Here is a 15,675-nt window from a genome sequence, read left to right as displayed (position 1 = left end):
AATAACAATATGGATATTTTCCAAAACCCAAGAAGTTGGCTTGTGTTCGGCATGACCCAGTAAATGGTACATTTTCAGCATTTTTACCTAATTCAACTGCAGTTTGTGGAATGGAATCAAACTGTGCAATGAAAATTCATATCACATTCATGAAACATCAGAATCCTCCACAGGAAATAAAGCCATATTGAATATATGACTACTTTATAATACACCTAGCACTGTAGGGTCATAGCTCTACAATAGTTGCAGAAGCGCGCTTCAGGGTGGATCTCATAAACAAACCTGGGGAAAGAAAAAAAAAAGTAGAGGAACAGTCATACAACTCACCTCCCTGCCTCAAAAGTGAACCAAGCAGCATCTCGCCCGTACCGCCGCAGGGCACTTAGCGGCCAAGAGATGAGTTTGACTCTGGGATTCTGGACGTCCCAAAGACAGATGTGCTCATATGTAATCTGCAAGGCACATTCGCCATGTACATCTAAGTTAGGGGATGGCATCAAATACACATTGAATCTCTCTGGGAGAAAAACAAAAGGTTAGTCTAAAATCCCGGGAATAAAACATCAAAGACATTGTAGGAATAAAGAGGCATTTCAAAATAATTCTAGCCCATATTCTAGGTTTAGGTTGAATATTCTGGAAGATAAACCTTTCTCATAAATTCACAGTCTCAGAAAATGATTTTTTAAATGAAGACCATGTCAAGTAACATAATAATGACACAGTCTGGCTGTCAACACACACTAAACACTATTTACATGAGCAAAGACCATTTTTAGAATTTTTAAATTTGCATAATAAAAAAATTTGTATGCCAATAAAAGACTAAAGCAGTGAAACCATTAAAAACAATTTTTTTCCTGCCAAGTACATATTAATTACACCCACATTTTTGTGTTCACAAAAGATGCAGGTGCAAAATAATTGTCACACGATTTAATGATATTAGAGTTTTATTGATCAACTCATAATTTTCATAACTAAATGAATAAAACTATATCCCAAATCATTTAAATAAAACTCCATACCAATTACCATGCACTTAACTGACCACCGGTTTGGGAAAAATCCAATGAATGTATTTGAACTAGTTTTAACAAGAACTCTCCTCAGCCAATTACAAATATCCATTTGCTTATTTGGATGACTGTTAAAATTTAACCGAGATTACTCTAAATAAACAACTTGGCTTATTACTGCAACCAAATGTTCATCCCCACAGATTCAGTCATGATATTTGTTACATTTCTTGAAAATTCATTAATTTAGGAAATTAGGAGTCAAAACCTCTAAGCGAAACATGAAGAAAAATATTACTAACAGCAAATACATTTTCACCTATCCACCATTATGGTAGATTGCCTACATCTGACAAATAGTGTGGCACCAATCATATTAGTGGTATTCTAAATTAATTGTTTTATAATAAGGAAGTCATTAGAATTCTTGTAGATTTTAGCTGAGTTTAGTAAGTAGGAGTGTCATGATTGGATGATTTCATGGATCTATTTTTTCCAATTTTCTAAAGTTATTTCAAACTCCCAATAACTCATTATTTGCTGCCTTCTAGCAACTATTATTTTAAAAGTATATTCTAACGGAGTAACAGTTCTCTCGGGGGAATTCTGGAACAAGTCAGATAGACAGTCATCATTAAGTGAGAAGTAACAGAGAAATCGATAATGACCAATTTATTCATGTAGAAATTCTTCTACAACTCTACTTCACTCAAGAATCACAACAGTAACAGTGGTAAGAGCAATTGGTTTTGTTGCAATTACTTGAAGTCATGCAAGTTAATATTGTAAAATGCCTTCAAAGACATAGTTGAGTTTTGTAATGATCCCTACTAGTTATGGACCAGGGATATTCTTATTCCTATTTGACAGAAGAGGAAATCGAGGCACAGATGGTACAGTAGAGGGAACGCCTAGGCACAGCCCATTCTTGGATTCCATTTGCAGCACCATCAGGATACAGCTTCACAAATATAAATTTGTGAAAAATAGGTGCTGGTCTGAGCACTCTAGATTTAAAGAAAAGCAAAACCTAACATATTTTCCTCCTTGTTTGGCTTCATATGCATCCATCCATGAGGCACTACAGGTGCATCTTCTCCGCCCGGAGCATGCTGATTTAGTGAACCATACGAGGGAGAACCCAGGGCTTGGGTGTTATGACCCTGGAAAATGGCTTGGCTTCTCCGCACCTCAGCTTCCCAGTCTACAAAGAGACTTTTCTAAATTAGCCAAGCACTTGTAAGTCTCAGTCAATAACACCTCCATGGAGATGGATTATGGCAGATATGGTGCATCCAAAATAGTCCCAGACTGTAAATGTGTCATGAAGACAGAGTTCCAAGTGAAAGCAAGGGCGTTTTTTACTAACTGGAGAGTGCACCCATGACGAGGGTCAGTACAACTCCACATGTGCCATGTTTGTAATCAAGCCAGGGGACCCATGGCCTTTTTGGTTGTGTTCCATCCTCACGGGTGAAGTCAATAGGTTACAACAGAACAGGACTCCGGGATCCAATCCGCCCTGTCACAAGGCTTCGTTATTTAGAAACAAAGAAATAATCCCTCACTCCCAGGCTCACACTGTAAACCAACACTGAGTTTTGCTGAAATGTTCATGGGGGTTTTGGTCATTATTACCTAAACTGATTTATGCCCAGGTTGAGTGTTGAGCTCAAGGAGTTGGCTCACGTGTTTCAGTTAAAAAAAAAAAAAATGGACAGAATTAGGTGGGTTTAAACCTGAGAATACATTCATGAAGTGTGGATTCTACTAAAAACATCGGAAAGCTTTTAGTGCAATACTTTCAGCGAAAAATGCAAGACAAAAAACAAACAAACCCCCCATATCCATTATGTGGTCAAATCAGGATATTATGAGGATAGGTCCAGGAATATAGTCTGGTATCAAACACTAGCTGTAGGAATTGGAGCAAGGGCTATAGCTTTTCTGAGCTTCAGTCTCCTCATCTGTAAAACGCAGGAAAGTGTCATGGGGCTGCCAGGCAAACGACTTAATTAATTGCATTTAATGTATTAAAGGACTTAATGCATCTGCCACAGAAACCAGCACATAGCAGGTTCCCCCAGGTTTCTAGATGATATTATTAATATAGAAACCTTCATATTTGTGCCTCGAAAACACATTAAGAAATACACTGAAATAGTAACACAGGATTTAGGTCAAATAAAGGTTCTTTTAACTTCTCTCTTTATACCATTTTTTTTTTTTTTTTGTAATTTCAAAAATTCCACATAGGGAAGACGTCTTATGGTGGGACATAAACAGTGTTAAAGAGAGCGAAGGAGAGAATTTTCTTTACATACCACTCTGTTCTCTCTCAACCCCAGTAGCCAGTAAGTCAGGCTCTCCGAGGCTGATGTCATTGATCCGCGTGCCCACACACTCCATCTGGAGCACTTTGCACCATTCATCCGCCTCAAGATCTGTGGAAACGTCCGAAAGATTAACGCACATGCCCAGCACCTGCTTTGAGCACAAAAAGCAAAAGCCCTCCCTACCTCCGACGAACCTGATTCACAAGCAAAGGTCTTGGAGGTATCATCATTGAAATAAATCCCGATGGCGTGTTTCTTGGTGCTCTTTGGCAACCGAGCTACGTTCTTCACATTGTTGAGCTCTGTAACCTGCAAAAGCAAACCATTGCCAGTCCGATCACACTCCCAGAGTGAGCGTGCCCAGTCACCACCCCCACACCAGTCACCACCCCCACTCCCACTCCGGTGGAAGGCACCCCGCAGGTGAACACCACTTGGCAAAAAAGGGTGTTTTTGAAAGCTGTGAATTCTTTCAGTGTTATCCTTAAGACACAGCAAGGGAGGGGAACGAATTACCTCCCTTTTTCAGTTTTTCTGAAACATAGTAAGTGGCACGAGCTGAAAACTTCATAGAGAGAGAAAACTCATTTTAGGGTTTTTCTCTCCCCAGAGTCTACCTAATGAATAATTCTCGGATCGGTATCCTTGTCCCAGTGGAGACTTTCAAATACTCCAACCCCTGGGGGGACTCACAGTGAAGGTATCCTCCACCCATCCATCCCAAGGAAGGAAGGGAATGGAGGCCCGGTTTCATAAGGGAAGGGAATGGAGGCCCAGTGAATCATCTCACTCTCTGATATTCAAGAATGGAGAGTCAGAAGTCCCCAAAACACCCCTCCACTTGGGGTTCAAGTCACATATTCCAAAACAGACAAGTGGGTTTTCCCATTCTGTCTTACTCTTGGTTTCTCAATGGTTTACAGGGCCTCCGTTTTAGAGCCTGCATGGCACCCTCCATGGCATCACTTTTTCTTATCGTTAGGGAAAGCCTTGCCCATTAGACCTCTTCTCTCTCCTTCCTCTCTCCCACAGTCTCTTGGTCCCTGTTATAAACACTCACAATGTTAACACATTTATAAACCACCCCCCTCCCGCTAAGGGTACTGGTTTATTGTGTTTCCAAAATGGCTGTCCCTCCCTCAGTTACATCCAGATCCCCTGCTGCATTCCAGGGTTGTGATCACTGGCTGCGCGATAGAAGGCATCCATGGCTTCAGGGTATTTACAAGATAAATAACACACATTAACAAGTTTAACCTCCCCTTCCTATCGCTCTTTGGGGTTTTTATAAAAGAATGTATCTCCCATCGGTCTTTGCCTTCAGAGCTCATCTTATTCTAGATTCAAGGAATGCCTGGCTCAGGAAGCCGGGGAGGAGAGAAGTCAATATCCTCCACCTATACCCTAACCTGATTATTTTATTCCCCTACTTCTTAACTTCCACTGGCTCTTTTTATAATATAAAGGCAAATTTCTTGGCATAAAATATCTTAACAGTTGCTACTGACCAAATGTTTGTGGCTCCCCAAATTTACATGTTGAAATCCTACCCCTCAAGGTGACAGTATTAAGAGGTGGGACCTTTGAGGGGCACCTGGTGGCTCAGTTGCTTAAGCATCTATGTTTGCCCCAGGTCAGAATCCCAGGGTCCTGGAATCCAGCCCCGCATCAAGCTCAGCCAGGAGTCTGCTTCTCTCTCTGCCTCTGCCTCCCCACTGGCTTGTGCTCTCTCTTGTGCACTCATTCTCTCTCTCTCTCTCAATAAATAAATAAATAAATAAATAAATAAATAAATAAATAAAATCAATCTTAAAAAAAAAAAAAAAGAGGTGGGACCTTTGGTGGGTGATAGGTCTTGAGGGTGAAGCCCTACTGAACAGGATTAGTGTCCTTATAAAAAAGACCCCAGAGAGTTCCTCATGCCTTCTGCCATGTGAGAAGATGCCTTATATGAACCAGAAAGCAAGGTCTCAGACACTGAATCTGCCAATGCCTTGACCATGGATTTCCCACGTAGATTCTAGAACTATGAGAATTCTATTTCTGTGGTTTATAAGCTACCCAGTGTATGGTATTTTTTTATGGCAGCCCAAATACCTAAGACATCAGTGTTCCCCCCAAAAGCTGGCTAAATAAAGCACTACCTACCTTAGCAGGAAGCTTTAGTAGCTCGACACCACCAACATTATTCTCCAGCTACTCCAAATCCCCCCGAGTTTACCAGATAGAACAGTTTATTTTTTGAAGATTTCATTTATGTATTTATTTTAGAGAGAGGAAGAGTACAAGCAGGGGAAGGGGCAAAAGGAGAGAAAGAATCTCAAGCAGACTCTGTGCTAAGTGCGGAACCTGACACAGGGCTCGATCTCACGACCCTGAGATGGTGACCTGAGCGGAAATCAAGAGTCAGATGCTTAACTGGCTGAGCCACTCAGGCACCCCACAACTGTTTATTTTTTATGTATGTATTTTTGTGCTAATACCCCAATACAAGCACTACTAGCCACAACTACTTATTAGTCTTTCTACTTCCATCGTAACCTCATTAATTCACTGTAAACGCAGCATCCAGACGATCTTTCCACACACAAGTCTGATACCAGCATTTCTGTGCATAAAACAGAACACTTCAGTGACTTCTCTTTGCACCTGGGATAAGCAGCCAAGCCCTTAGAGTGACCATCGAGGCCCTCTGTGGTCTTTCCTGTAGCTACCTTGCCAGCCTCCTCTCTGATACCTTCCCCATGTGTCTCAAGTTCCAGCCACAATGGCTTTTGTTCAAGCCTCAGAAGGCACCATGATTCTCCTGGCATGCTTTCCTTATTTTACTTGCACCCACCTACGGGTCTTAGTTTAAATCTCAGTTACTTGCAGAGCCCTACTCGACACCCCCATCCCTCCACCTAATCAGAGTCTCCAGGCTCTGTCTTCCAGTGACATCTTTGCCCTCACGGCCCTGTAATGGGTATTATGGCCTACAGTTTAGAGCCTGTCTTGCCTCGAGAATGGAAGTTCCCTAGGTTTTTGCTCACCACTGTGTCCCCTGAATCTAAAACAGAACCCGTCACCTTGGGGGAACCCACTGTATATATGTGGATTGATGAACAAAAGACCAAACACACCCACAAATTTACTTGCACGGTGCTTCTTCAAGGTGAATGTCTCTTTCTCCAGAAAAATTTTACTTTTCCTGCAAGGCCAACTTCCTCTGGGAAACTTGCCCTGACTTCAGTGTGAATTACTCATTATCACCTTCTCTCTGTTCCCAGGTATGCGGTATGAAGCTTTGTTCTATTATCTGTTATTGTAATTAATCCATCGATCTCTCCAGCACCCAGCTAGACGTGAGTCTCCTATCAATGACTTACTGATGGTCTGAATCAATGACAGACAATCATCTGAGAATCAACATTTATTGAGTCTGCACCGTATACCACACACTGTGCTTGGACTACTTTTACATAATATGTCAAACTTGATCTTCATAAACACGCTGCGAGATAGATATTATTGCCAGCTATTTTCCAGTTGAAGAAGCTGTGGATGAGAAAGGTCAAAGTCATGTGTGCAAGGTCACAGCTAAAAAATGGCAGCACCAAGTTCTGAATGAGGCAAACTGCCCCCAACGCCAGTGCTCTTCGCCCATCCAAAATACCAAGGACCGACTCTAAATACTTTCAGCACAGAGAATCTTTAGCCCAGAAAGTCATCTCCATCTCATATTCGAGGACTTCTTCTTTTTCACTGGTGTGTACACTGGGGGTAGGGAGGAGCTGGTGGGGGTGCTGAAGTAGGGCATGAGTGCCTCAGGCTTTATTCTGACCCTCTACTGAGCCATTATGTAAGAGTAGTCTACTCTAACCTAAGGCACAGCACCGACTTTGAAATATGTCATTTCACTGCACATCCATTAAAGGTATAGAGGAAGGAATGTCACCTGAAAGGGTCAGGAAATGTAGGGAGAATTGCATGAGTCAGAGCACAATTACCCGTTTTGGAAATTGGTTTAGATAATAAGCAACCCAGCACCCTCGGCCCGGGGGAGGTAAGTGTTCAGGGCAGGCAGGATTATGTTTTTATGTGTCAAAGGACAATCAGGTTCTAACACAACAGTTTCTGCCCCCCAGTTCAGAACTACATCTCAATGAGCATGTGCTTGCACACATACCCCCCCCCAACCAGCCACATTCACACCCTCTTTCTTTCAAAAGAACTGCAATCTATGCCAATCCATAATAGAGCCTTCCTCAAAATACGTGCTAAAGTGAAAATTATGAGAACATTTGCAAATATATTTATATCACTTAAAAACCTGTATAAGACATATTTATTTCCACCATCGCTCCATTTTGTAAATGAGAAAACCAAAAACAGAACATATTTTTTCATATTCCTTTTACAAAGACATCATTTGCCCCTGAAGAATCACTTTTGAAGCAAATGTAGATTTTGATAAGGTCTCAGGTTCTTGTGTAATATGGATGATATTTTAAACGGGGGCTAGTAAGTGTATCTCATCACCAACACTGACTGTATTGGAGCCTCAATATGACCTCAGAGAAGATGAGCATTCAGGACCATGCGCAGGCAATATCTGCAGGTCACCTTCTGTTTGAACTTCTTGTCTTTTTCTTATGTCTCAGATCAGAAGTTATTTTGTACCAAGTTCAAAACTTTTTAGGAAAACTCCATTCTGAGCCTCTGTAGTCAGAGATTTCATTTTTCTTTCACAGTGTAAGAGAAAAGACACACCCTAAGCTCTATACGAATTTTGCCATTTTTGTGTAGAGATTCACAAGTAAAATGCAAAAGCTTCTTCAAGGTGTAACAGCATCAAGGGAGGAGTGACTTAAACACAATTGTAGGAGAGTTACATTCCCTCTTCAGGAATCTTCCTTGAGGGGGTGCCTGGGTGGCTCAGTGGGTTAAGTGTCTGCCTTCAGCTCAGGTTATGATCCCAGGGTCCTGGGATCGAGCCCCACACATTGGGCTTCCTGCTCATCAGGGAGTTTGCTTCTCCCTCTGTGCTTTCTCTCTCTCTCTCAAATAAATAAATAAAATCTTTAAAAAAAAAAAGAATCTTCCTTGAATCTATTCATTCATCAATTTTTCAACTCATTGCTTATTCATATTTAAAAGGAGGAAACAAACAGAGAACCATTTTACCAGGGAGGGATAAGGAAGTGCTATGAAGACAAACAAAGCTGTGAAAAAGGATTTAGTGTGAGCTCAGGAGAATTCTGCTATTTTACATAAGGGGGCAAGGAGGTCCTTTCAGAGAAGGAAGCATTTGAGCAAAGGCTCATAAGATCTGAAAAGGTGAATCATGAATAACTGGGCCCAGCCATTCCAGGCACAGGTAACAGAAAATGCAGTCTCTGAGGTAGGAATTTACTTGTTTGGCAAGGACACAAGTTTGGTAATAGGTTTTAACATTTGACCTCCTGCCCTTGACATCTGCCCTCAAGGATAAGCCTCCTCTGCAGTCCCCTCTCTCCCCCAGGCATCACCCTGTCCACCTTCCTCATAAGGCTCTGCAGCTCATGCAATGCCAGTGGACCTAAGGAAGTCAATATCTCTAAGCTCTTTCATTTTTTCTTTTTTATTTCAATCTGGCCAAGACTTGTTTTCCGGAGCTCCTTGAACATCTTTATGATGGTCATCTCAAATTCTTTCTCAAGTAATTCATAGACTTCCATTTCTTTAGGGTCACTTTCTAAATATTTATTTTGTTACTTTGATTGAGCTGTTTCCTGTTCCTTCATGTCCCTTGTAAGTTTGTGTTGGGATCCACAGATTTGACAAAACATTCACCTCTCTCAGAATTTATGGACTGGTTTTGTACAAGGAAAGAACCAAACAGCCTTGAGCAGAAGAATACAATAACTGAATTGAAAATTCACTAGCAAGGTTTGGAACAGATTTGATCAAGCAGAAGAAAGAATCAGAAAACTTGAAGATCAGTTCTTTGAAATTCTCCAGGCAGAGGAAAACAATGCATGAACAAGAGAACTATGTGTTTGGGATCAGAATGTGATCTCAGTACTCAGTTACCTGAACTGACACCCTGTATATCTTAACAAAGCACGGGCTTAATTCATTATTGGGATTTATATATTACTTTGAGAGCCATGCTAATTATTAGATCATCATAAGCTAAATCCAAAAAGTATACTTTATTTCAACTGAAGCTAAACTACAATTTTAAATATAAAATATTAGGGACACCTAGGTGGTTCACTGGTTGAGCATCTACCTTTGGCTCAGGTCGTCATCCCAGGGTCCTGGGATCAAGTCCTGCATCAGGCTCCCCACAGGGAGCCTGCTTCTCCCTCTGCCTGTGTCTCTGCCTCTCTCTGTGTCTCTCATGAATAAATAAATAAAATCTTTAAAATAAATAAATAATAAAATGTTAAAACATCATATTCAAAACAGAAATAGTTTTATTAAATCACCATGGCAAACATAGTTTATTCCCATTTCTATAAGAAAAAAAATTTAAATATGCATGCTTGCCCACATATATATTCTTCTACATATTTGTAGTGAGGAAGACTAAGGGTCTGGGTAGTCTTCTGTGTTTGTCTCTTTGTATTGTTGGGTTTTTTACTATATGCATCCAAATTAGAAAGGAAGAAGTAAAATTATCTCTGTTTGCAGATGACATCATCTTAACATGTAGAAAATGCTAAAGATCTGTCTCTCACACAAATGCACAAACACCTGTTAGAACTAGTGAATTAATTCAGTAGAGCTGCAGGATACAAAAGGAATGAACAAAAATCACTTGTGTTTCTATATACTGACAGTGAACAATCTCAAAAGAAAATTAAGAAAAAAAACCCTGAGTACAAGAACACTAAAAAGAGTAAAATACTTAACAATAAATGAAACCAAGGAAGAAAAAAATTTATGCACTGGAAACTACAAAACAATGTTGAAGAAAGTTAAATAAGGTACAAATAAATGGGAAGACATCCCTCATTCATGCACTGAAAGACTTAATATTGTTAACAAGTCCACATTTGGGGCGCCTGGGTGGCTCAACTGGTTAATCATCCAACTCTTGATCTTGGCTCAGGTTATGATCTCAGCATTGTGAGATGGAGCCCAGGGTCAGGTTCTAAGCTCAGTGTGGAGTCTGCTAGAGATTCTCTCTCCCTCTGCCCTTCCCTACCTCCCTGCTCATGCACACTCTTTCTCTAAAATAAACAAACAAGCAAATAAATAAATCTTTAAAAAAATAAAATAAGATAAAATGTTTATACTACCTCAGTTATCTACAGAGTCAATGTAACCTCTTTCAAAATCCTGATGCACTATTTGCAGATAGAAAAAGGCCATCCTATAATTTGTATGGAATCCCAAAGGACCCTGAACATGTAGTCAAATGATCTTGAGAAGGAATGAAACTGAAGGCCTCACACTTACTAACTTCAAAATATATTACAAAGGTACAGTAATCAAAACTGGATAGTACTAGCACAAAGACAGACGTACAGACCCATGGAATAAAATAAAGGACTCAGAAATAAACTGTTGCCAAGAAAACACGATGGGGAAAGGAGAGTTTCTTCAACAAATGGTGTTGGGTACCTGGATATCCACTTGCGGAAGTATGCAGGTGGACCCTCATCTTGCACAAAAATCAACTTAAAATTGATTGAAGACTTAAATGCATGTCTTATAAGTATAAACTTCAAAAGAAAATACAGCAGAAAAAAAGTTGCATTAACATTGGCCTGGCAAAGATTTATTGGCTCTTCATGCACTGAATGGGACAAAACAAAAAAAGTCTGCGTAGTAAAGAAAACATTCAACAAAGTGAAAAGCAACCTAAAGAATGGGTTAAAATATTTGCAAACCATCTATCTGTCCAGGGCTTAATATCATATATATATATATATGGAACCCCTTAATATCATACATATATATATATAGAACCCCTACAATTCAACAGCTAACAAGCAACCCAATTAAGAAATGAACAAATGACTTGAATAGACATTTTTTCAAAGACCTAGAAATTGCGAACAGGTATAAGTTGCTAACCGTCACTAATCTTCAGGGAAATGCAAATCAAAACCATGAGATATTCGCCTCTCACATGTTAGGATGGCCATTATTTACAGAAAAAAAAAAAAAAAAAAACCTGAAGGGAAATTGGAATCTCTGTGGATTGTTGGTGGGAATGCTGATGCAGCCACTATGGAAGACATGATGGAGATTTCTTAAAAAATTAAAAATAGAATTCCCACGTGACCAAGCAATTCCCACTTCTGAGTATTGTACATCCAAATATACAAAAACAGGATCTCAAAGAGATATTCGCACTTTCACGTTCAAAGCAGCATTATTCACAACAGACAAGATCTGGAAACAACCTAAGATGTCCACGGACCAATAAACAGATAAAGAAATATGGTATATGCATACTATAGGATATTTATTCAGACTTAAAAAAGGAAGGAAATTCTATCATTTGTGACAAGAAGGATGAACCTGGAGGATATTATGCTATAATAAGCCGGTCATAGAGAGGCAAATACTGCATGATTCCACTTATGTAAGTTATCCACGGTAGTGAAAATCTGAAGCAGAAGCTGGAATGGTGGTTGCCAGGGGATGGGGGGAGGGCGCAACCAGAAGTAGCTATTCAATGGGCACAGAGTTTCAATCATAGGAGACAAAAAAGTTCTAGAGATCTGCTATACAGCAGTAGACATATAATTAACAATACTGTACTGTATACTTAAAAAGTTATCAAGAGGGTAGATTTCAAGCCATGTGTTTTTTTTTACCACATTAAAAAAAAAATATTTCCGTAGCAAAATGTAGCTAGAATTTAAGAACATTAGTTTCTTTCCACTGTATTTCTTTTTATTTTATTTTATTTTTATTTTTCCACTGTATTTCTTTTTAAACGTTAACTCTTGTTCATGGCAGGAGATACTGGTCTTCTACTGATGGTAGTAAGAGAATTTGCTCATACCATGAATTTACTTAAACAGAAAAGTGAGGTGATTTCAAGCAAAAGATTAAGTAAATATGACTAGAGGTGCTACTGTGATAAGAAACATTAATGAATAAATGACAAAGGACTGAAAATTGAGAAAAATACCATAAACCTACTACTACTACTGATCTATTATTAGTATTATGTTTATTCATGAGAGACCTAGAGAGAGAGGCAGAGACATGGGCAGAAGGAGAAGCAGGCTCCCCACAGGAGCCCAATGCAGGACTTGATCCCAGGACCCCGACCTGAGCCAAACAACTGAGCCACCCAGGCACTCTTACTACTAATATTATGAAACTGAGTTCATTTCATTTCATTTTCTTGAGTCAACAGTCCAGGTGAATCAATTGACCTAAAGGTCCTAGAGTCACCCAGAACAACTCTCACTGGCTTGACAGCTGCAGAACAATAGATTGCGATAGAAACTTGGTAAAGACCTGGTTCCCACTTGAGATCCCAAAGGTCACCCATCTGAATAACACCATTTGTTTTCCTTTTGCCTTTTTTGCCCATTTCATGACTGCATTTCCTGAGTGATATTTCTAGCCTCATGACCGAAATCTGAAATTTCTTTGAGAAATACGATGAAAGAACTATTCCAAAGAGAGGTCTAAGGTCAGGTCCTTCGATATACATTTTCATTACTAACAGAACAGTTTTGATAGTAGAAAAGAAAGCTGAATCTTGTGATTAAAAATGGTATATAAATAGACTAAATATTTTTACGTACCCTTTTATATACTCTCCAGCTAAAACAATGGCAGATCCCAAGTTAGATAATCGAAATAAATTCTGTTTACTTGGGGGGCTGCCTGTCTGATTACCTTTTCAAATTAATCTGTGACTTCTCAGTTTCAACCTTGCTTTTCATCTACTAGGATATGTTTAAGCTTACTGACTCCAGAGATTTTTCTCCTGAAATGAACCTAAGAAACATGTAGCTATCAAAAAAGACTGGGAATATCTGTATGGCTTCCAGAAAACTGTCAATATTAGGGCCTTGGAAATGCTTGATTTTCTCTAGAAATTATATGTTTACTCTCAAGAGCCCCACTTCGTGTCAGGCTTAATCTGATTTTGCACATCCTGGGGCCATTTCTTCCTGACGGAAATTATCATGGACTAATTAAAAATTCACAGAAGATAGAGGCTCCCTAAAAAATCTGCTTGTAAAAGATAATGAACACTAAATAGGAAGTTCTCTGATGCATAAAGTATGCTTCTAAGCATGGAGGTTGGAACAGATTAGGCAATGATGAGACTTGGCAGGATGATTCTGTCTCTAGGACTTGGAGGAACTGAAAATAAGGCCAACGGTAAAGTCTGCCCCTCCTACTAATCTTCATTTTCTAGCGTTTATCAAATTATTTGTTCACAATCATCCATTCTCTCCCAGTCCTTCTGATTCTTTACCAATGGGTTTGGACTTGGCCACACAACTGGCTTTGGCCAACAGAACATGACCTGACAGGCCACGTCCAAGAAGACGCTCGAGATGCGTGCATATTTACGTCAGTTCTGCCTTCCTTGAGCTTCAGCCTGTCACTATGAGAGGACTGTTCCCTACCCTCCTGGATCTCTAAATGTACAGACAGATGGATTTCAGCTGAGTGAAATTAATCCAGCTGTGCTCAGGACACCCACGGCCAACCCACGCCCCTCATGTAACAAGGGCAGGAGATAAAAGATGTGTCGCTATAGGCTGCTAAGATTTTGGAACTGTTGTCACAGCAGACGTTGGTTAAGACACCCTCTGTTCAGTGTTCTTCTGGCCAGGAATTCCCATGGAGATTTTCTCTCAAATCTCACCGTAGAGTAACATTGCTTTTTGTACAAAGGAGACCAGATTTCCTAGCCAAACACATCATAATCAACTAGGACACCGGTTATCAACTTAAGTAGTCAAATCAGTTGCTTTTTAAAATCTTTCAGAAGAAAAGAAAGTATTTGTTAATTTAAGAAAAGACACTCTGAACTAAACTCATCTTTCCTACTTGGACCTTAAAGTGTTGAAGAGTACTCAGCTTTTTAAAAAAAAACACTTGCTTTTGTGCGGGTACATACGGCACCCTGGTTTATAACTTGGGCTACTGCTCAGTGCAGTTCTGCTTGAGACGCTCAGAGCAGGAATTCATGTATTAGGACCTGCGGATCAGACACACACAGTCAAGGACAGAAATCCTGAGAAGATAGCCCAGTGCATCTTTATGTGCACACACTCCTGTGTAACCCACCGCACATACCGGGTCAGAAAAAAAAACATTTTAGTCACTACCACCACTCCCCAGGTCAGTGCTGCCCACAAGTAAGATCACTACTCTGATCTTCATCACGGTTGGCTAGTTCCTTTTTTTTTTTTTTTTTGGTAGTTCTTTTAAAAACTTTATATAGATGGAATAATATTACATATTTTTCGGTGTCCAGATTCTTTTACCCAACCTCATGTCTGTGAGATTTTTTCCATGTTGTCTTCTATATAAGAAGTTTTGGTTTCTATATGATATTCCATTGTATGAATGACCTTTTTGTTTTTAAACATTTGGTTGGCTTTCATTTTAGATGTAGCTCTTATAGAAATATGTGATTTTGGGATACCTGGGTGGCTCAGCAGTTAAGCGTCTGTCTTTGGCTCAGGATGTGATCCCAGGGTCCTGGGATCGAGTCCTACATTGGGCTCCCTATGAAGAGTCTGCTTCTCCCTCTGCCTGTGTCTCTGCCTCTCTCTCTCTGTATCTCTCTCATGAATAAATAAGTAAAATCTTCAAAAAAAAGAAATACGTGATTTTAAGAAACATATAGTTGGAATATTCCATTTTTATTTAATTTTATCCATTGTCTCTTGGTATAGGTGTTAAATCAATGTAAATTAATTCTTACAATTGACATTTTGGGAATTAGTTCAGTCCTCTTCTACTCTTTTATTTTTTAAAGATTTTCTGTTATTTATTTATTTATTTATTTATTTATTTATTTATTTATTTATTTATTTATTTATTTATTTATTTATAGCATGAGTAGGGGGCAGGGGCAGAGGGAAAAGGAGAGCATCTCAAGCTGATTCCGGACTGAGTGTGGAGCCCAATGAAATCAAGGCTTGATTTCACACCCGTGAGGTGAAATCACCTCACACCTGAGCCCAAATCAAGAGCGGGATGCTTAACTGACTGAGCCTCCCAGGAGCTCCAGCCCTTTTTTATTCTTTCTAATCCCCTTATGCTTTGTTTTTTTAAAACAAACGTTTTGTCTTTGCCCTTTGCTTTTTGCTCAGGGAATTTTGCGTTATCATTCTCTTTTCCAA

At 39.6% G+C, this 15,675-nt stretch overlaps 1 protein-coding gene across 2 annotated transcripts in view; it reads right to left on the bottom strand.

Moving 5' to 3' along the window:
* The window catches only part of DOK5 (docking protein 5), a 152,627-nt gene that overhangs the window by 48,752 nt on the left and 88,200 nt on the right, over window positions 1-15,675 (bottom strand). For both annotated transcript variants that reach the window (XM_072801474.1, XM_072801473.1), the window contains exons 3-5: window positions 3,553-3,667; window positions 3,347-3,466; window positions 331-520 (exon numbers count right to left, since the gene is read on the bottom strand). In XM_072801474.1, the coding sequence (XP_072657575.1) occupies window positions 331-520; window positions 3,347-3,466; window positions 3,553-3,667 (425 nt within the window). The remainder of the gene's footprint in view (window positions 1-330; window positions 521-3,346; window positions 3,467-3,552; window positions 3,668-15,675) is intronic.

The sequence above is a fragment of the Canis lupus genome, chromosome 26, assembly GCF_048164855.1.
Source record: "Canis lupus baileyi chromosome 26, mCanLup2.hap1, whole genome shotgun sequence".
Taxonomy (NCBI): domain Eukaryota; kingdom Metazoa; phylum Chordata; class Mammalia; order Carnivora; family Canidae; genus Canis; species Canis lupus.
The sequence above is the reverse complement of the archived record's forward strand: the minus strand, read 5'-3'. Positions and strand labels throughout refer to the sequence as shown.